The following is a 22,434-nucleotide window of genomic DNA, read 5'->3' on the forward strand; positions in this document are numbered from 1 at the left end:
CAAATGACAGAGACATCGATCTCATGCACGCTGTAAACCACTTTCCCGGCTTGGTTGGAACGACGCTAATTCAAGCCGAGGTTTTGAAACAGTCAAATCTCTGACTTATCTCGGGCAAAACGTTGAAAATTCGACATATTAAACCCGAAATGGGAAAGGTAGAAATTTTAACCTTCAGTATACATAATGATGTCCTCCAAAATTTTGTTTTCTTTAATGTGATGCCTATATAATTAGGTATTTTTGGGAACATGTATGGCGCGGATTTTAAGTTTTTAAAAAACAAAAGAACAGATTATGGTCGTATTTTTATTAGCGAGCTTGTTTTTGAGAAATTTGACTTTGGATGTTGATTTAACGGTTAATTGATACACTGAATTGTGAGCGAAGTGGCCATGCTAAGCCATCTTTGTTTTATAAAAAAATTAAAAGTCGAAGCTAGTGCACAGGTATTGGCCATATTTGACGAGAACATTACACGTGTATATTTAGGCTTGAATAGCATGCTTGAGGTCGAAATGCGACGAACACTGCATAAATGCACGCGAACTAGAGCGGCAGTGAACACACGTACTACTGCATGGCCGTGCCACTAAAGGGAGATAAGCACGTGCAAAGTTGTAGCTCTCTAAAATTGGAGGTGAAATAGTACTATTGCGGTGAAAATGGCTGAATCTACGTTGAGTGTTGCTGACTTGTCTTCGTTGAAGGTTTGTTCTGGGTTTAAACTTTGATTGTAGGCATGAATACTATCTTTATGGATCACCACGTTTGAAAATTCCAGCTGCTGTCGTGTTTAGATGCGTGTACAAAGCAGTGATTGAGTTGTTAAAGGCTTTCGATTTCGTATACTGCAACAACAACGCCAGTGCAAGGCCACGAGTACTCCATTTGTGCATGATCCTTGGTCATTGTTTCAGGTCTCTACGTACATAAGTAACTCTGCTCCAATCCACCTTGTACCATAACTATCCCGCACCTTTTTATATATTTTTACACATCTAAATAGCGAACATGTGTAGAGCCCTGGCCTAATGAATTAGACCCGTGGGTCCGTTCCTAGCTCAGGATGACATCGCTCATAGGGCCTCGTTTAGTCATGGCTGGGTCCCCTTTGACCCGGTATTATGAATTGTAAAATTTCGGAAAACTGTCGATTACTAACGAACCTCGCCCATCCAGTCACTCCTTTACAATGCTTAGGGTCCTAGGGCACTAGACTAGGTCAGGTCTATCTTCAACAATCTCTGGTATTTACTTGCTTCAAAGTCTTCCATTTTGCAAGACACTCTGACTATGTGGAACGAAGTGGGCCTTGAAATCCAATACAAAATAGCCCAAGATTGCTCTGATGTTAGGTTTGGAAAAATTTTGTTCAGCCAAGGATTGCCCCAAACCAACGTCAGAGTGGGCTCCATTTAAAAACCTTCTGTTGTAGGTTGCTGACCTGAAGAAAGAATTAAAAGAACGTGGTCTACCATGTTCTGGAAACAAAACAGAATTGATAGAGCGATTACAGGCTCATCTTGAAGCTGATACAGAAGACCTGTCCATAGGAGACACAACCATTGGACTGAACGACACTGATCCAGGTATGAATATGGTGCATCCCATTTTATACTTGGGTTGTAATCTGCATAACATTTGCCTCCGTTTCATTGGGAATATTGTAAATAAGTCGTAAAGTTGAATATTTGCGTTTAATGATATCTTGCCAAGATTACTATTCGTTTCAAAGTTACATTTTCATTCTAGACTTAAATGATAAATGGAAAAATTCTGTTTTTCTTTCACAGCAGTTTCTGACACAAAGTTGGATATGAGTGAGTGACAGTTATCATTTGGTGGAGGAAGGTGCTTTTGTAGCAAGTCTCTTAACCATTCACTTCTCTGTGCACTAGCAAATTTAAGACCACAGTACCTCATGATTGTCAATATTGGTGTCTTAACTGCATCTTCATGATATTTGTGTTACTTTCAGCAGCAAGCTCTTCTGTCTCTGGCAACCAGTAACCTGTCAATGAAAGTTCATACCTGTCATATTGATATACTCTGTCTGTGTAACAATCATAGCCTGGCCAAGTGGATTAGCATGCTAGTTTAGCGCGATGACCCAGTAGCCTCCCACCAATTTGGCCGTTGTGAGTTCAAGTCCAGCTCGTGTTGGCTTCCTCTCTGGCTATGTGAGGGAAGGTCTAGCTGCAACCTGCAGATGGTTGTAGGTTTCCACTTTTCTCTGCCCTGGTTCCTCCCGCTATAATGCTGGCCACAGTTGTATAAGTGAAATGTTCTGGAGTACAATGTAAAAGAAATATCAAGTAAATAATTACATTATAAATTAATCATAGAAAAACTCATTATACCTAAGCTCTCTAATCCAGTATCAGTGCTGCACTGAAATAGGATCCTGACATTAAATGTGAGTACAGTATGTGTAAGTCTACATCTGTCCAGGCACCTGCCTATACAGATGTACAGGTAACTCTTGACAAGCAAGAAACCAGTGAACATTTGCATTGAACAACATAAGCACTAATTTTCTTTGGCCATTTATGGCATGCTGATAATGTCAGCATGAAGTGATTAAGATTTTAACTAACATGATTAAGAATCTTGAAAAGACATTAGTGACCCCAAAAGCCTACAGTGCTGCTCCATAATAATAATATATCTGGCATGGATATGGGTCTGGATATCCATGTAGGAAGGGTGTGATATTGGAGGAAGATGTTCATATAATATGCCGATCACACGGCCAAGATGGGTATATCGCATCCACTTATGATTGACGTAGGATCTGAAATCATCCACATAGGTTTTACAACATACATGTACACTTTCAATCACGCATCAACTCATTTAATTTAGAACAAAAGCTACGATGTTGGACACCAACTTCTCGAAATGAAAAAATATTCACAAAGCGAAAGGTATAGTGCCTGGTTTGGTTATTCATTCAAATATATTATTATGATAATTAGCTGGTTGCATTTTGACTGTTTCCGCAATTATTCGGCAAATGCAAAAGCAAAACCTACAATTTGTGTATTTTATATATGTAAAATATGTACTTTAAGGTATAAATGATGTACTTCATTATAGCAGAGAACTCTGAGGAGAACTACTTCTAAATGTATCACAGTGTTATCCTTTTTTATTGCATGTTTTGTCCTGTAAGACAAGGCAAACCTGGCAAAACGTCTTGAAAGAACAAACTTTGAAGTTTAAAAAAAGTAGTTTCAAGTTTCTTGAAGACTTGTTTGTGGATTAGTCATGTTTGTAAGGTTTGAAAACTTACACATAGATTACACTCGTGTACACATAGATTACACTCGTGTACACATAGATTACACTCATGCACATATAAATGACACTCATGCACACACAGATTACACTCATGCACACATATATTACACTCATGTACACATAGATTACACTCATGCACACATAAATGTAAATCACAGTGGTCATGTTATAGTGTTATCCTCTCTTTGCACGGACGGCTATAGAAGGATGCCCTAATTTTCAACGGCCTATGTCTCCAATATGTTGAAACATTCTGTGAGAACTGTGGGGTGTAATTGTAAAAAATAATTTGCACCGTTTTACGAAGCTTGCATGTTTAATGTTTTTTAAACAGAAAGAAATCATTTTTAGTCTCATTTTCATTATAATTATATGCATTCCACTGAAAACATACATGTAGCTTTAGTAGTTGAAAAGGTTGAAGACTTGCAGTAAGTCATGTATGGGTTATCATGATGTCAAAATAATGTCTGGTGTCGGGTGTCTTTAGCATGACTTTTCTGTGAGGCAGCACAATACAAAGGCTTTAAGGCATGACATATACATTAGTACAAGACCACACTGTCTTGTATTATTGTTATTATTTCAAAGAAAGAAACCTAAAGTACAAAGGTGCGTGTTCCTTTATAACAAGATGTGGCCTAGGGTGCATTTATTCATATTACCCACAGGAAAGGTGGCATACAGCTGATTTGAATTGTGAAGCCCGCTTTCAAAAACTTAACTACCATCTGATAAGTGAAATTTTTCTTAGCCTTGCATTGAACGCCTGTTGAATTAATAATTAAAATAAATCATGCAGTGAAGCCTGTGGTTTGTTACACATGTATAGATTTTTGTACTAGCTGCTAAGAAACCCCCCACAATTATAGCAGAGGAGCTGGGCAGTTAATTCTCAATTACGAGAAATGAATGATATCACTATATGTTGCTTTCAAAGTAAAGTTTTGGAGAAGCGTTCCATTGATCATGAAAAAAACTGACGACACCATAGACTTTAATAGCTTCTTTATTGTCCTGTTATTTTTTTTTTCAGTCAGTATTAAAATATTAAAGGCCATTTATCTTTTACTTTCAGGTATAGATGATTCCCTACTTCATGAAGAGACCACAGATGTAAGCTTGACTTCCGTACACCTGTAGTAGCACCCACATTGTTACAAATATAGAGATACATGAAGACCTTTATGTACTGTGACTGGAAATGTTAGATCTTCACGACATAGAAAACAAAGTGTCACAGTAAATGCCAGATTTGTACCAGTCCAAAATCCAATAGTTCCAGGTTCAGTGCCTAGCTGTCTATTTCTCAGTGTGAAAAAAATTAACTGAGGGACAAAACCAGTCGTCTGTCATCCATGGAGAGGTTCTAAAATGCAAATCTCTAGTTTGCTCTGTTCCCATTGCTGTAAAATGACCTGGAAATTGTGTCTCAAACATGCCAGTTTAGTCAGGTAGTAAATTAAAGGGAAATCCCAGGAGATTTCTGTCGATGGATTTTAATCGATGGTAAGGCCAAAAAATTGATCCGACTAACAGACATCTGGACTTTGCCTGTTGCAGATTTTGTTTTCAAAGGCCGGCTAAATGCCATCATTATAATAGATTGTTTTGGAGTAGATGTAATTTATTATTCCATCATTATTTGTTTTCAGGTACAAAATAAAGCCGCCATCCCTGCCAGTAACACACAAACCACAAGTGTAGTCACAGAGAAACCTGTCCGGGCGAAAATCACTATGTCTGATGAACCGTAAGTGATGCCAGGCCAATGGAGCAAGCCTTGGCCTTGTGGCTAAGATGTTTGTCTTTCAGTTGGCCTGCACTTTGATGGGGAATTTGTATTGCTCTGTCTTAACTGTTGCAGTGCCTTAAGGTATGATGAACCGTAAGTGATGCCAGGCCATTGAAGCAAACCTTGGCCTTGTGGCTAAGATGCTTGTCTTTCAGTTGGCCTGCACTTTGATGGGGAATATGTATTGCTCTGTCTTAACTGTTGCAGTGCCTTAAGGTCTGATGAACCGTAAGTGATGTCAGGCCAATGAAGCAAGCCTTGGCCTTGTGGCTAAGATGTTTGTCTTTCAGTTGGCCTGCACTTTGATGGGGAATTTGTATTGCTCTGTCTTAACTGTTGCAGTGCCTTAAGGTATGATGAACCGTAAGTGATGCCAGGCCATTGAAGCAAACTGTAGCCTTGTGGCTAAGATGCTTGTCTTTCATTTGGCCTGCACTTTGATGGGGAATTTGTATTGCTCTGTCTTAACTGTTGCAGTGCCTTAAGGTCTGATGAACCGTAAGTGATGCCAGGCCATTTAACCAAGCTGTGGCCTTGTGGCTAAGATGCTTGTCTTTCAGTTGGCCTGCACTTTGATGGGGAATTTATATTGCTCTGTCTTAACTGTTGCAGTGCCTTAAGGTCTGATGAACCGTAAGTGATGCCAGGCCATTGAAACAAGCTTTAGCTTTGTGGCTAAGATGCTTGTCTTTCATTTGGCCTGCACTTTGATGGGGAATTTGTATTGCTCTGTCTTAACTGTTGCAGTGCCTTAAGGTCTGATGAACCGTAAGTGATGTCAGGCCATTGAACCAAGCTGTGGCCTTGTGGCTAAGATGCTTGTCTTTCAGTTGGCCTGCACTTTGATGGGGAATTTATATTGCTCTGTCTTAACTGTTGCAGTGCCTTAAGGTCTGATGAACCGTAAGTGATGTCAGGCCATTGAAACAAGCTTTAGCTTTGTGGCTAAGATGCTTGTCTTTCAGTTGGCCTGCACTTTGATGGGGAATATGTATTGCTCCATCCTAACTGTTGCAGTGCCTTAAGGATGCCAGGCCAATGGAGCAAACTGTGGCCTTGTGGCGAAGATGTTTGTTTTTCAGTTGGGCTTCACTTTGATGGGGAATTTGTATTGCTCCGTTCTAACGGTTGCATTGCCTTAATTCATATTCCTTTATATTTATATCATATATTCGTGAGTCTGTGGCCTAGACCCCCATTTCCTTCACCCAGAACCAACACATAGGAATAGTTGACAGGTGAAATTTTCTTGAACAAAATGTAGGCGTTACTAGATCTTCAATCAGATACCTTCATTGATAATAAAGTTATATTATGGTGTAGTTGATTTAAATTATAAGCCAACTTCAAATGACAGGGCACGATGGCTCAGTTGGTAGAGCGTCCGCTTTGGGGGTAGATCCTGGGTCGGGTCACACCAAAGACCTTAAAAGAGGAAGTAGTAGCTTACTCGCTTGGCGTTCAGCGTTAAGGGGATAGTGCAACAACTGGTTGACTCGTATCAGTATAATGGCTCGAGTGGGGCGGTTTACTTGCGTTCGGTAAGTGTTTTTAGTAAGTCTTTTCAGCGAAGCAGCACTAGGTAAAAGTGAGGTGGAAAAGCATCCTGCAGCAAGGAGGCACATTACATGTATATGCACTGTTAAGGACTCCTTCATCATCATATGACTGAAAAATTGTTAAGTACAACATTAAACCCTATGCTCTCACTCACTCACTCAAATGCCTTGACTGTTGTCATGTTATACGTGGTGGGTGTGATCTAATTGAAGTTAGGTACATACGTCCGTCAGGCACCATATGATTTGTCTAACTTGGCCATATTCCATTGTTGACCGGCCCGGATAGCACAGTTGGTAGAGCGTCCGCTTCCGGACAGGTAGATCCAGTATCAAGCCTTGATCGAGTCACACCTAAGACTTTAAAAGAGGAAGTTGTAACTTCCTCGCTTGGCGTTCAGCATGAAGGGGATAGTGCAACGACTGGTTGACCCGTATCAGTATAATGGCATGGGCGGGGCGGCTTACTTGTCTTCGGTAAGTCGTCTCAGCGAAGCAGCACTAGATAAAAGAGCAGTGGAAATCCGTCCTGCTACAAGGAGACACATTACAGGTACATGTACCCTAAGGATTCCTTCATCATCATATGACTGAAAAATTGTATAGTACGACGTTAAACCCCAAGCACTCACTCAATCACTCCATATTCCATTGAAATAACGTTTATTAAAATTTCTGATAGTATATGCATGTGAATTTCTGAATTTAAAGCTAAATTTCAGTGCTTCAGCTGCCATGACAGTACATTGAAGGCACACATGTATATAGGTCTTTGTTATATGCCTTGGTTATGGGCCTACGTGCACGGCATCCATCTTGAGCAAGATGTGACCTTGATGTGCAGGTTTATAAACAGTGCTCAACTGCATACATACACCACATGACGTGCGTAGTATTGTGAAAAGGCCTCTCATGTGAGGGATACACATATATTTTGGCATATATAGCTACAGCACAGCTTTGCCTCATCGCCAGACAGAGTATGCTGATATAGTATTATGTTGTTGTTGCAGTGCCTACATGCTTCACGTGCGCCACTTCTGTTTTATAAATTAGTTTCTTAATCGGTTATATTAATACTGACTGAGGTATGCGAGGGAAGAGTATATGAAAAGGATCTAGACACAACTGAAACCAAGACAAAAATCGGTGGTTTTGTCTTTTAAATAAGTAAAAGATTATATCCTTGCATGTCGTTGAAGTCACGGCTGATCTAGTGTATGTATTTTGTGTTTGGAAGTACTTCGAGGCCAGGGTTTCATATGTCGTCATTGTCGGCTTATTTCAGGAAGGGAACAGCAAATGGACATGAGACCACGGCAAAGAAGCAGCTGTCAGATGCAGAGGTTTGTAGTCTTCTGGTCATTATTGTCACTTCATTTTAGTTCACCAGCACCTTGCAATGAGCTTGTATCAAGGAATTTAACAGTGAATATATAGATTTGGCTAATCTCACTTTTCTTGAGGCTTTGGTGACAGTATGCAACAAATGCCTGTTTGTGCAGTCTAACACTCATTAAAAATACCACTGGTTTTCCCACCAATAAAAGATATAAAAAAGCCCACCCATCTAAAAATAAAAAAACAATCTAGAGTGTGGCATTAAACAAGAATCAGATAATTAAGAGGAAGAACAAGAGCCATAGCTAGTCGTACTAATGGGTTTGATCACCACCCTGCCACCTCCCCCCCCCACTCTCCACACTTCCAAAATAAAAATTTGATATAGGTAAATTTACATTTTCGCTCACTAAGATTACTGTAATCAGCGACTGATTGATGAGATCGCAGTTTAGAATACTAATCTCGCTTGCTTGGTAGCAGCTTAAAGTTACGGGGATTAACAGGTATCTGGCGATGGGTGGTCATTTTTGACACTGTGGTAAGTGAATAAATGTGCAGTTGGTTGGAGTATCATCTGGAAATAAGATATTGAAGTGTATGCTATGCATAGGTTTTGTGCTGTTGGCACAATCTGTGCTTTCATAACTTCCAGTGTGAATCGGCTTTGCGACAACCGTTGTAGAGTCAACAGTCTTCATATTTTCTCTGCGTGTTACAGAAGCTGAAGCTACGGACGGATCGATTTGGTGTCCAGTCAGAGGCTGACAAGAAGAAATCCAGAGCAGAACGGTATGTGTACGTGGTATAAGAGTACATGGACATTCTGAGTAAATACCTGCTAGGTTGGGTGAGTCCAGTGTAAACCCCACGTCGTGGCCCTTGTGCTCTGCCTTACTCTTCGTGTCCCTTGGGCTTCGTGTCCCTTGTGCTCTGCCTTGCTCTGTGTCCCTTGTGCTCTGCCTTGCTCTTCGTGTCCCTTGTGCTCTGCCTTGCTCTTTGTGTCCCTTCTGCTCTGCCTTGCTCTTCGTGTCCCTTGTGCTCTGCCTTGCTCTTTGTGTCCCTTGTGCTCTGCCTTGTTGTTCGTGTCCCTTGTGCTCAGCCTTGCTCTTCGTGTCCCTTGTGCTCTGCCTTGCTCTTCGTGTCCCTTGTGCTTTGCCTTGCTCTGCGTGGACACATAAGCAGATCACTGAACTGTAGAATAATAATATTGTTCTTTTCTGATATATCCCCTTATATATTTCTTTTTATTCCATGCTTCCATGAGAGCAAGGGATGTTAAATTAATTTGAGTTCTTTCTGCCAGTCTTTTGTTTTGGTGAAAACTGCTACAAGTATTCTCTGATTCTGACAAAATGCTGCTGGTTCAGGTTATACAGGCTCAGATCAAGTTGGAAAACCAACTGGATCAAAGAAAAAGGCTCAGGGAGCTCTGTTTATATTACAGAGGTGTTTTGAGATTTATTTGGAAGGCACAAATGCTTTGTAAGAGTATGAATTGACCTCCAAAAACGCACTCCTTGGCTGAAATATATGTAGGTCAATGGCACTACAGTATGTGCACTATATATGCTGTAATTCTTCAACCTTTTTGAATGTTTGCAAGCTGTTTATTCAAGCATATTCTGAAGGCATTTTTCTGAGTAGACTGATAAAATTATACTTTTTGTGAAGCCCTGAAATTGGCTAACCCAACCAAAGTAGTTTTGTCTCAGAAATCAAATTAAAAATGTGTATAAATTGCTCTGAAAGTTGCTGTTTCTTATGCTAAAAGGTTGAGGAATAAGAGTACATATGTGTACCATAATTCTTTTAAAATATATCTACATCCTATTGCTTTCAGATTTGGCCTTTCAACCACAACAACAACAACAACAGCAGGCGCTACACAAAAACCAGGGAAGATTGTGAACACACCTGTCACAGTATGTACCTAATGAGAAAGTATTTATGATTCTGTTAAAGCAAATCTGAAAACCCTTATGCTGGGAGCAGTACATTGTCAATTTGCTTGAGCTGCTGTGGCTTTCACTGGCTACATTTAGGACACATGAGATGTGGGTTCAAAACTGAATATGAACAGGGAATTTGTAGATTTTCCAGCTTTCACTGTTCATGAAACCTTGGTGACAATAAGTGCTGGGCAACACTTCAGTGGAGGCGAAACTCATGGAAGACCACTTGTCTTCCATCAACACATTGTGCGTATCTGAAGGACAAACTTGGGAATGTTCCTCAGTAATTTGCCAAGGGTCTGTGGTTTACCTCGAGCTGTCCAGTTTTCTTCTACCATAAACTGACCATCATTGCACAAATGAACAATTTTTGAGTGTGGCATTGAATTTAGAATGGTACTTTGTTTTGATTTATTTATTTATTTCATTGGTGTTTTACACCGTACTCAAGAATATTTCACTTATACGACGGCGGCCAGCATTATGGTGGGAGGAAACCGGGCAGAGCCTGGGGAAAACCCACAACCATCCGCAGGTTGCAAGGCCTTCCCACATATGGCCGGAGAGGATGTCAAGCATGAGCTGGACTTGAACTTACAGCAATGGCATTGGTGAGAGATTCTTGGGTCATTAGGGTGCACAAGCGCGCTAACCGACTGTGCCACGGAGGCCCCTAGAATGGTACTTTGAGATGTGTTTGGTAGGTAGAATGATATCCTACTGGGAAAATGTAAATTTTTGCACTGAAGTAGTATCTATTGATATTTATTTGCCTCTAAAGATGCTCTTTTGTGGTCAGACTTTTGTGAAATTGTTACTGGAATTTACGATTATGAACAATACATATTTGCTCTGTCATTTTAGGCTGCTGATCTGGACAAGTTGAAAAAGAGAGCAGAAAGATTTGGTACCGTGGTGTCTACATCCTTATCCAAGGTAAGGGAACAGTTTGGAAACTTCCATGTAGCATCTGAGGGTTGAAAAGAACAGCCCTCTAGACAAGCTTGGCATAAAAAGCAACTAACATAAATTCCGTGATGGCCTGGTGAAGTTTGCTAATTGGATCTGTTCTCCAGGTAATCTTGGTGACATATAATAAGGTGTCATTTGCTAGTTGGATCTATGTCTGTTCTCCAGGCAATGTGAGTGATATTTAATAAGGTGTTATTTGCTAGTCGGATCTATGTCTGTTCTCCAGATAATCTTGGTGACATGTAATAAGGTGTCATTTACTAGTCAGACCTGTGTCTGTTCTGCAGGTAATATGGGTGACATGTAATAAGGTGTCATTTGCTAGTCGGATCTATGTCTGTTCTCCAGGTAATCTTGGTGACATGTAATAAGGTGTCATTTGCTAGTCGGATCTATGTCTGTTCTCCAGGTAATGTGGGTGACATTTAATAAGGTGTTATTTGCTAGTCGGATCTATGTCTGTTCTCCAGGTAATACGGGTGACATGTAATAAGGTGTTATTTGCTAGTCGGATCTATGTTTATTCTCCAGGTCGCGGAGATTGAGAAGCTTCAGCAAAGGTCTGAGAGATTCGGAACATCAGTTGCCCCAACGTTGTCTAAGGTAAATAAAACATTTAAGAGTAAAGACTGAACATTATTTAACTGTACGAATATGTAGTAATTGCCCTGATTGTTCAGCCTTTTCAACCTCCTCTGCAACCAATATTGTGAAACATTCTGAAAGGACTATGTTTTGCAGAGAAGGAATTTGCACAGTTTCATGAAGCTTGTTGTCTTTAATGATACAAACAAGTCACTTTTAGCATCATTTTCATAATGATTTTATTTGGTTGTAAACCGCCAAACTTTGGTCAGTTATTGATGGACCATGCATTTTGTGACATTTAGACAGGTATACCGTTTTTATGGAAGATACATGCATGTGGTCTTCAACAAACGTTATTCTGTGCAATCAGTTGACCACTTATTGACAGCTGGGAAGACCGTTATCAAAAGAGGGATATGTGGTACTAGATAGTTTTGTCTTTCTCTAAGAAAAGATACATCTTAAGTTTTACATATTTTATCGTTCCTCACTTCTAACTTAAGTTCTTTATATATGCTTTGGGGCTGATTCCACAGAGCCATTTCTGAATTAAAAATTGAATTATGATCATCAAGCTTATTTTTCGGCTTCAGAAATTAAAATTTTGTTGCCCATGTTTAAGATAAATCTGTCCAAATTTCTACTTCCAGAACCAAAAACTACGCATTGTAAAGATGTTTTAGATTTTCACTAAACTTAGAAATGGCTTTGTGGAATCTGGTCCCAGAGGTTGACCAAATAATACAGAACATGAAACACCATGTACCAATGTAAACTACCAATGGAATATTAAGATATTGTTCTTTAATCAGCCAAATGAACACGCCGTATTTCAATTTACGATATGCTGGTTAGTTCACATTTTTATTTTGTTTTTGTTTTTTCGGTAATCTTTTATTTCCACCATTGACTCTTAAAAGAACATGATACATGTACATAAATCCCATCAACCTACCCCCACCCACCCCCACCCCCCAAAAACACACACACTACTCTTACCCCTAGCCACAAGCCCACAGTCGATCTGCTAATGAGACCCCTTGTACGATTCCTGTTCAGATAGAAGAGCAGGACAAGATAAACAAGAGGAAGGCAAGGTTTGGTGCTGTGGCGCCCTCGGGGGTAACAGGTACGCTGTCCTCAGATGATGTTGAGGTGAGTAGGGGTGTTAGCTTAGTTGTATTGTAGGTGCATGAAGACTGTGGGGACAGTAGATAGAAAGCAAGGCTTTGTGTGCAGCCTAGCAAAATGGTGGCCATGGAGTTGGTGATTTGTGACCATTTGCCAGCTATCACACTGTCATCACAGTGACCATTACTGTCATCACTGCTGTGGTTTTAGTCTCTGTGCTGTTGTCTTATATATTACAAGCTTGCACGATGAGCTTGTGTCCATGAAGACGACATTGACTGTGTGCGAAATGTAGCAACTACTCCCAATTCTCACGTGTTCTCAGTGCCTGGGTTAGTGTTCACTCCAGCTGCTGTCTACTATTTTGTAAGTTTGCACACCAAGTCTCATTTTCGATTTAACAGGGTTTGACTGTGAAAAGATTACACAGCCAGGGCTTCTGCTGGTTCTCCCCATTGTCGGAAATTGCGAATGAAAATTTGGATTGGCGATAAAATCAGGGAAATGGCGAATGTTTCTGGCAATAAAATTATTTACCCAAGAATGTATACTGGCTATTGAAGAGGTGGAAATTACGACAGTGTGAAGATTTCAATGCACGTGGCCATGTGTTGTTCACTTTTCTAACGGAAATATTGGGTTGGTGAACGTCATAACAGTTTTGTATTAACCACGTGCGTTTGTTTTATTTTTTTAAGCAAACATCACATCCGTTTTTTTAAATAATTTAAAAAAAGAAAAGGTAGCAGAGTTCCGCTGGTGCTCGCCATCGTCGCAAATTTAGAACAATTTTTTGAAATGGCGGTAAAATTCAAAACTATGCGAATGTTTTTGGTGTTGGATTTATTTACAAAGAAAATGTACAAACGTTATACACAAAATACCTGGACAGTTTTCCTAGTAATTTTCAGGCATGATTTCTGTGGTTTTCTGTGGTTTTATGCGTATTTTCGCTGTTTTTCTGATAAAAACAATCCATTTACTTGTATTTCAAACGGCTTCATTTCAGCGAAACAACAACCACCTAGTCACGGCGATTTTAATTGACAGAAATCTAGAAAGAGAGTTCCGCATTCTTGGAAGTTGACTTTCATTAGATAAGGCTTGAAAATCATTTTTGTTAACTAATGAACGAGAATCATGGCATTTTTGGGGATGCCTTTCATAGCCAAATCTAAAGAACAAAAAAATAAATGAAACAAAGTTTGTTAAGGGAGATAAATATAGTCATTTCCTTCAAGGGAGGTAACTTCCCTTTTAACCCTTCCACCGTTGAACTAAATTTATAAATTTATTTTGTAACAAATTCTTCTGATAGAAGAAATTGCATTTTACAAGGACCCTACACAGATTAATTGAAAAAGGGTTTGATTTTTTTCAAAAAACAAAAGCTGCCATCATTTTGAGGGCAATTGTTCTGAATGTGGCATGGGATAAACTCCAGATATAGCTGGAAGAGACCAGACTGATTCTAGTAGGTATACCAAAGCAGATAAAACGAATTACAGATGGAGACCAGCAAGTGTCATAGATACATCTCCCATTCAGTCAGTTGAAGATCACAAAGATTAAGTCAAGGCCACTAAAAAAGTATGGCTAAAGAAAAATTGTATTGGCTACAAAATCTGATGAGTGGTTAAAGTGACCGGCTAAAAAAAAAAATACTGACCCAGAGGAAGCCCTGTATAGCCATGCTGGTAATGGGGTATAAGGCTGCTCATGATACAGCAAAATATACCTCACTTTGTTCTATTAAGGCAGTGGTTAGAAATCTGGCACAAAATGTTCTCACATCTTCTTTGATTCGTCACCTAAGTAACCTCCTAATTTGATGGACATTTGATGTAAATTGGAGTGTAACATTTTGTGCTCTGGTGACATGCTGATACATGTAACTAGACAATAGCCGACAGGGACAAGTATGAAGCTTCTTCCTGGAAACAGACTTGAACTTTTGTCCTAATGAAAGATTGTGATCTCTCTGTGTGTTGTTTATGTTCATGTTTTGGGTGTTCAGGGTATGGGACAACATCTTGAAATTATCAAATGAATATTCATGACCTTGGGTATTTTTTGTACCTCCAGGCCAAGAAGAGGAAGAGGGCAGAACGATTTGGGATGCAATGAGAGTTGATAGAGGCTGGTGGACTTCATATTTGCTCATTGCAGATTACTTTGTGCTGTGATCTTTTATGAAGTGTAAAGGATAATGAAATTGGATGTAAGCCAGTGCCATACCTCAGTTATCTCATTGGGCATATCGAGTTCAAATCCCAGTGGGGAAAAGCGAAGAGCTTAAAGCACCTACCTATGGGAAGCTAAAATCTCATGCAAAATAGGGTAGTGCATAAAGCAGCAAAGTTTTGACAGGTTGACATGGTAACACTCTCTCATCCAGAAAACCGATGTAGCAACATCTCTGAACTTCTCTTCTGTATTAAGCAAAGTGTATTTTAATAACAGCGCGATATTATGTTTTGGCATTCACTGTAATTTCTGTTCACAGTCAATACATATGTATTTGTGGGGCCGGCCGTAGGTGAGAAGGTTTGCAGCAACCTGCGGATGGTCGTGGGTTTCCCCGGGCTCTGCCCGGTTTCCACCCACCATAATGCTGGCCACCATTGTATAAGTGAAATATTCTTGAGTACGGCGTAAAACATCAATTAACTAAATAAAATACATATGTATTTGACAACCATATTTTCACTTGAACTGAATTTAAACTAAGTTGTACAGTAGTGTCTTTTAACAATCCACATGAGCCATGTAGAGGTAAATGTCACAATTCTTGGATCAGGAGTACTGGCTGAGCCACACCAATGTCTCGTAGGGTGTGATTTTGGTTGGGGTGGGGGTAGGGGGGGGGTTGGGCGTGAAGTCGGTATCGAGTGGAGATCATGTGATACATGATGGTTCATATGTGACTTTATCAATTCTCGTACAATACTACCCTGGATGTAATCCACTGGGATCAATTCATTCCTGATGTTTCACTTGATCAGCCATTTGTTTTAGGGCTCAACACCCTGTTATTAGGTAACATCGGAGTGATTTGGGATAATTCTGTTTGATTACATGTACTGTATGTATATCTACTTGTGCATCTTTCATTGATTGGTTTCGTGAAAATTTATGAGATTGACTGTGCCAACAGCTGGCAAGCATTGTCATAATTATTCAGGAATGTCTTTTGATTTGATTAGCAAATGTATTAAATTTAATACCTGTATAAGGATAGCTCCCCCGAGTTTTTAAGTATAAAAGACATATCCAAGTTATTTAAATGCACACTTTTACATTCAAATTTATTATGCCATGTGACGAATCGAATACAGAAAGAGGGACTCTGCCCAGTTTCCTCCCACCATACTCTCGAGCATGACGTAAAACACCAGTCAATACTCTATTTCACCTGACGTGTAGTCTGAGGACGATTACTGTGTTCTACTTAAAGTTTAGTACGATGATAATGACTATTTCATTTGTAATTTAATCTGAGGATGGTGAATATATTTCACTTAAAGTTTCACTTAAAGTTCTCAATTGACACATTTTGCTTGATCCCGATTTATTCATCCTATGATTTCTGTGAAATTTCTGTAAAAACTTTAGTGTTATCAAATGTATTATTTTGAAGAGTCACACTCTTCCTAAAGTGCATTTTATATTTTAAACAGTAGGTGAAAGACAATAATGGACGCCTTTTTTCTTTTTTTCTTGGCCACCTATATGTATGTGGCACGCCATACCCCCCTCGAAAGCTTCCTCATTAAAATATGTACAATACACCGTGTACGTTCACCCCAATATCTGTGTGTATCCAGACAGCGGACACCTACATTTTGTCACATTACGGTTTACCACCTTGGTCAATCATTTTAATTGTACCACCATTTATGTATACAGAAACGCAATTATGTATAGTTTTGTTTCGGTTAGGATTCATGTTTTCGCATCCAAGCACTTGTATCATATAAATGAGATTTTTCACCGAGAATAAATCAAGTATTCTGCGAGTTTTCATTTAGGCCTACATGTACCTTTGCAAGTTTTCATTTAGGCCTATGTGTCCCTTTGCAAGTTTTCATTTAGGTCTACATGTCCCTTTGCGAGTTTTCATTTAGGCCTACATGTCCCTTTGCGAGTTTTCATTTAGGCCTACATGTCACTTTGCGAGTTTTCATTTAGGCCGGGGCCTCCGTGGCTCAGTCGGTTAGCGCGCTAGCGCAGCGTAATGACCCAGGAGCCTCTCACCAGTGCGGTCGCTGTGAGTTCAAGTCCAGCTTATGCTGGCTTCCTCTCCGGCCGTAAGTGGGAAGGTCTGTCAGCAACCTGCGGATGATCGTTGGTTTCCCCCGGGCTGTGCCCCGTTTCCACCCACAATAATGCTGGCCGCCGTCGTATAAGTGAAATGTTCTTGAGTACGGCGTAAAACACCAATCAAATAAATAAATAAATAAATAAATCATTTAGGCCTACATGTACCTTTGCCAATTTTTATGTAGGCCTACATTATAGTTTTGTTTCGGTTAGGATTCATGTTTCCGCATCCAAGCACTTGTATCGTATAAATGAGATTTTTCACAGAGAATAAATCAAGTATTGTTCTGCGAGTTTTCATATAGGCCTACATGTACCTTTGCGAGTTTTCATTAAGGCCTACATGTACCTTTGCGAGTTTTCATTTAGGCCTACATGTCCCTTTGCGAGTTTTCATTTAGGCCTACATGTCCCTTTGCGAGTTTTCATTTAGGCCTACATGCACCTTTGCGAGTTTTCATATAGGCCTGCATGTACCTTTGCGAGCTTTCCTGTAGGCCAACATGTACCTCTGATACTAAGTTTTCTCTGTCCATTCTATATTTTCTTAATTGAGGCACCACAGGGAGATTGCATATTTGTTATATTGTTCAAATCTGAATATGTTTGGGACGTAATTTCCAGGTAGTGTAGTTGATCTGTTAGTTTAATCGGTCCTTTAATGACCTGGAATAGATAGTGGTTCTATCATATCGGTGCTTGCCTACCTGTGAGTTGCCTTTATAGCATGCGCGCACGGTGCAGCAATGACGTGAAATGACCATTAGTGCATTGTAGCTATGTTAAGCTTAGGAGGCTAAAAAGCTCTCTATTAGTTCCATTTTGAACTAAAAAATATTTCAAGGCACACTAACAGAATTTTTCAGTCTTTTACGATGACGCTGGATTTTTTTTTTTGGTAAGTAAATGAACAGGTGTAGCACGTGAGACCTATTGTTTCTGTGGGATTGTATTCGTATGCCCTATGTACGTTTAGTAAAGCTATGTATGTAATTTTTTTTTTACTTTTTTTTGTTTGTAGGTATTTTTTAAAGAGCATTATATCACTATTCAACTGTAAATAAACCATCTTTTGAACCATATTGTAAAATCATCATTGAAATCGGTTTTAAGTTGTACTTTGCATTTGAATATGGAAATAAAGTCTTTGCTAAAAATTTAGATTGGTTTGTGTATTTCTTAAAGCTGTAAATTTGTAATGCCGCATCCTAAAATAAAATCCTTTATTTATTTGATTTGTTTGTTGCTTATTTAGTGCAAACTTAAGATGTTTAGACCTCAGCTCCTTCAGCAGGGGTAAGAAATACTGTCATGGCTCTGCTTTTCATAAAAGGTTCATAGCAGTTTAAAAAGTTATGAAAGCTTTTCAGATTTCTTCTTTCGTTTTTTTGGACCTTAACAGTTAACAATCCGTTTTGTCAACCCTGTATCTAACAACCTGCTAGAAAGAATTTCATGGAGTTTCGCAGAGTTGATAGTTGGGACACATGATTGTATCTTCTCAAAATTACATTATACTTTGCATATGAACCGGTTTAATTTAAGTCACTGTTATCACTGATCCACATCTGGACTTACTGGAAAAAAAAGACAACCGGAAAAAAAAGTGTGCTGTCGTTAATTTTCACGGTTTAAAACGTGGATCACTTTGATCGATAGTTTTTGATGTCAACGATGGGTAAATGTAACTTTTTCCCACTGTTTTGACAGGAACTATTTTCGAAGGGAAAATAAAACTGAACATTCTATTGTCCACGCAAAGTCAATAGACATACAATAGTCTGAACTATTCGATGGCGTTAAAAATTACAGCATATTTCTTGCCGTCGTTAATATGTCCCTTTAAACTGATATAAAGGATTACTGTTGTACGGATCCTTGTGTAATGACACATATTCTATACGTCGAGATTTGAAGTGTATTCAATGTACATTCTAAAACAGGATCAACCCAACGCTGCCTTTGTTACGTGAAGCAGCTCAAAAAATATATCGCATTGGGACCATCAAGTCCTGTTGTAACAAGGAAACACCGTCGTGCTATGTCGGTATTGAAGACGACCTACAAGGAAACACCGTCGTGCTATGTCGATATTGGAGACGACGTACAACAAGGAAACACCGCCGTGATATGTCGGCAGTGGAGACGACCTACAACAAGGAAACACCGTCGTGATATCTCGGTATTGGAGACGACCTTCAACGAGGAAACACCGCCGTGATTTGTGTTGGAGACGACGTACATCCAGAAGACACCGCCGTAATATGTCGGCAGTGGAGACGACCTACAACAAGGAAATACCGTCGTGCTATGTCGGTATTGGAGACGACCTACAACAAGGAAACACCGTCGTGCTATGTCGATATTGGAGACGACCTACAACAAGGAAACACCGCCGTGATATGTCGGCACTGGAGACGACCTACAACAAGGAAACACCGTCGTGATATCTCTTAAGGAAGTCATTGGAGCAGACATTTTGATACTAGAATAGGGTTGATAGCCCGGGGCTCTCTAATGCATGCTGCCCACCTTTTCCCGTGCAAAGGCGACATAGACCCATGCTGAATGGACTATTGTCCTCTTTCCCATGCCATCAGTAACAGGTCATCAGTATTCCCACAAAACGCTATCGGATAGTCTAATACCCCCGAATTACTCAATTCGTCAAGGAGTCCTCATTTACATTCAACCAACAGAAAAAAGAAAAAAAGAAAAAAAAAAAACAACTAAAAAACAACAAAAACACCGGGCAGGTTCGAAAATGACATTTTGTAGTTGGCCTAAAATGCAAAATGTGCTGAAAGTGGTCGCCATCAGGTGTTTTAGATAGATTCTGCGTTGAATGTTATTTTGGCTTTATATTCATGAAGAATATTTTTGTTGAGGGGAAAATTGTTTCGGATTTTAATTTGTCAGTTGGTAAAATTTTCAGGCCAAATCCAGTAGTGATGATAGCTCTGCAGCCGAATGTGTACCGGTAATCTATTAGATCACGCTTTTCAGTGAGATTTTGCGGGATTAAATGATTACCATCTGGCAACAATGGCTTGAACTCTAATCACGGCTATACGCTGAAGGGCACAAACATCTGCTGCCCCACCCCTCACCCCTGCTTTCACCCTGTGCAATAGACTAAAAGTATCTGGCACTTAATAATAGGCCTATATTCTAAACAATAACCAGCTAAGCTGCTAAGAAAGCTAAATATAGGGGTGATGTTGAATTTCAGCACAGTTCTGCTAATGAGGAATTTCAAACCGCGCGTGCAGGTTTCATTATAAAAGGTGCTATCACCTGATATCTTAAAAACAAACATCGGGGAAGATTGCGTTTTTTTTGGTTGTTGTTGTTGTTTTTGTCAACAGCTACGTTCCGACGGGCATGCTAAGCGGTATATGTAAACATTAATAAAAGTTCACACACGTACTTATGTGTAATTACTTTATATGTAGACACAGTGTTGTAATACACCCACTTCGTGTTTGAATACCTAGTCATAAAAGCATAAATATCAACATCCTTTTGAAATACATCTGTTTAGGGTTTCATCGACAAAATCATCAGAACATAAAAATTAAATACGAAGCTGTAGAAAATACATAATTGCGTACTTGCATAAACTTATCACTAAAATAAAACATGAATATAAGTTTCAATTTTAAATACATCATTACGCAAAGATTAACTGTCATCAAAGCATGGGTGACTCGTTGAATGTTATCTGTGCTATTCTGATTGAAGAAGAGACGTGTTTTATCAAATGTAAATCGCAACCAAATGATTATAGCCATCACATTAAAACACATGCATCGCTTGTGTTAGCGTAAGAATAATTCAACCAAACCAAAACCCTGGCCGAGGTGTTTAGCGTGCCGGTGCGGCACAAAGATACAAGAGCCTCTCACCAATGCGGTCCAGCGCATGCTGGCTTCCTGTCCGGTTCTACGCGGGAAGGTCTGACAGCAACCTGTGGATGGTCCTGACTTTCCTCCGGACTCTGCCCGGTTTCCTCTCACCCTAATGCTTTCCGCCGTCGAACAAGTGAAATATTCTTGAGTACGGCGTTAAACACCAATCGAATAAATAAATCAATAAATAAATCTAATTTGTGGACTCAACGGTGACTTGCCATTTTGTGAGTAAAAAATGCTTAGGAGAACAATTTGTTTCAATAGCGGAGTACACTGGAGCATCACTCTGACAACAGACTTTCTGTACCAGATTAACAGATTAATTTTTAAGGGTATAATTGCAAATCGCTTACTGTTTTCCTCATACATATTGCTGGTTTTCTAAAACCCTGTAATCGTTGAAAACACAATTACATGACTTCTTGCAAACTTCGCACTTTTTACAGATGTAGAAAAATATAGTCAACTAGAAAATAACCAAGGTTCCAATTCGTAGTGTTAAAAGTTGGGTTCATTTCTGTTTGAGTAGCTGTGGTATGGCTGTACTGATCTTGGGGGCCGCGGACGGGATGGGGGTAGGGTGGAGTTGGGAGGGGTTGGGGTTATAATGAGCTGTCTAGCGTTTTAGCTGGCAGCTACAGGGGGTATTCTTACCAAAGATCAGTTAGAAACACGCTGTCAACACGTGTGTGTAAACCCGCTAATTGCAATCGAGGCTGAGCTGTCCACCAATCTTATTCCTTTGTCTCATACGTTAAGATATAATATACATTCATGGTCTTTGAGTTTTAAACATGTTAATGTAATCAGATCAGTCATTTATACACCACTGATCATTCAAAATTAGACAGACTAAAATGAACGCAAAACAGGACAATCAAGCCAACTAGCATCACTACTGGTCAATTAGAATTAGACGTTAAATACAATAAGTGTAAGATAGCACAACCAAAACAACTAACAATACAACTTGTCAATCCGAATTAGGCATTCTGGTGTACGATCTCACGGCCAAAACCAACTGCCAATACCAATGGCCAATTCGAATTAGGGATTCTGGTGTACAATATCACGCCCAAAACCAACTGCCAATGCCAATGGCCAATTCGAATTAGGGATTCTGGTGTACAATATCACGACCAAAACCAACTGCCAATAGCACGCGTCAATCCGAATTAGGCATTCTGGTGTAGGATATCACGACCAAAACCAACTGCCAATACCACTGGCCAAGCCGAATTAGGGATTCTGGTGTACAATATCACGACCAAAACCAACTGCCAATACCACTGGCCAAGCCGAATTAGGGATTCTGGTGTACAATATCACGACCAAAACCAACTGCCAATAGCACGCGTCAATCCGAATTAGGCATTCTGGTGTAGGATATCACGACCAAAACCAACTGTCAATACCACTGGCCAAGCCGAATTAGGGATTCTGGTGTACAATATCACGACCAAAACCAACTGCCAATACCACTGGCCAAGCCGAATTAGGGATTCTGGTGTACGATCTCATGGCCAAAACCAACTGCCAATACCACTGGC

At 39.7% G+C, this 22,434-nt stretch overlaps 1 protein-coding gene across 3 annotated transcripts; it reads left to right on the forward strand.

Moving 5' to 3' along the window:
• Positions 1 to 665: 665 nt before the first annotated feature.
• On the forward strand, positions 666 to 18,169 carry LOC135478024 (SAP domain-containing ribonucleoprotein-like). 3 transcript variants are annotated; one of them, XM_064758284.1, is made up of 12 exons: positions 666 to 710; positions 1,439 to 1,592; positions 1,797 to 1,823; positions 4,385 to 4,422; positions 4,962 to 5,059; positions 7,949 to 8,006; positions 8,723 to 8,793; positions 9,845 to 9,926; positions 10,821 to 10,892; positions 11,460 to 11,531; positions 12,576 to 12,671; positions 14,733 to 18,169. In XM_064758284.1, the coding sequence occupies exons 1-12, from the start codon at positions 666 to 668 to the stop codon at positions 14,772 to 14,774; spliced, it is 855 nt and encodes a 284-aa protein (XP_064614354.1). In that variant the 3' UTR covers positions 14,775 to 18,169. The 3 variants fall into 3 exon arrangements, with proteins under 3 accessions (XP_064614354.1, XP_064614355.1, XP_064614356.1); XM_064758285.1 differs by having other exon boundaries at positions 1,800 to 1,823; XM_064758286.1 differs by lacking the exon at positions 1,797 to 1,823.
• Positions 18,170 to 22,434: the final 4,265 nt, after the last annotated feature.

Source organism: Liolophura sinensis, chromosome 11, assembly GCF_032854445.1.
Source record: "Liolophura sinensis isolate JHLJ2023 chromosome 11, CUHK_Ljap_v2, whole genome shotgun sequence".
NCBI classification, from domain to species: Eukaryota; Metazoa; Mollusca; class Polyplacophora; order Chitonida; family Chitonidae; genus Liolophura; species Liolophura sinensis.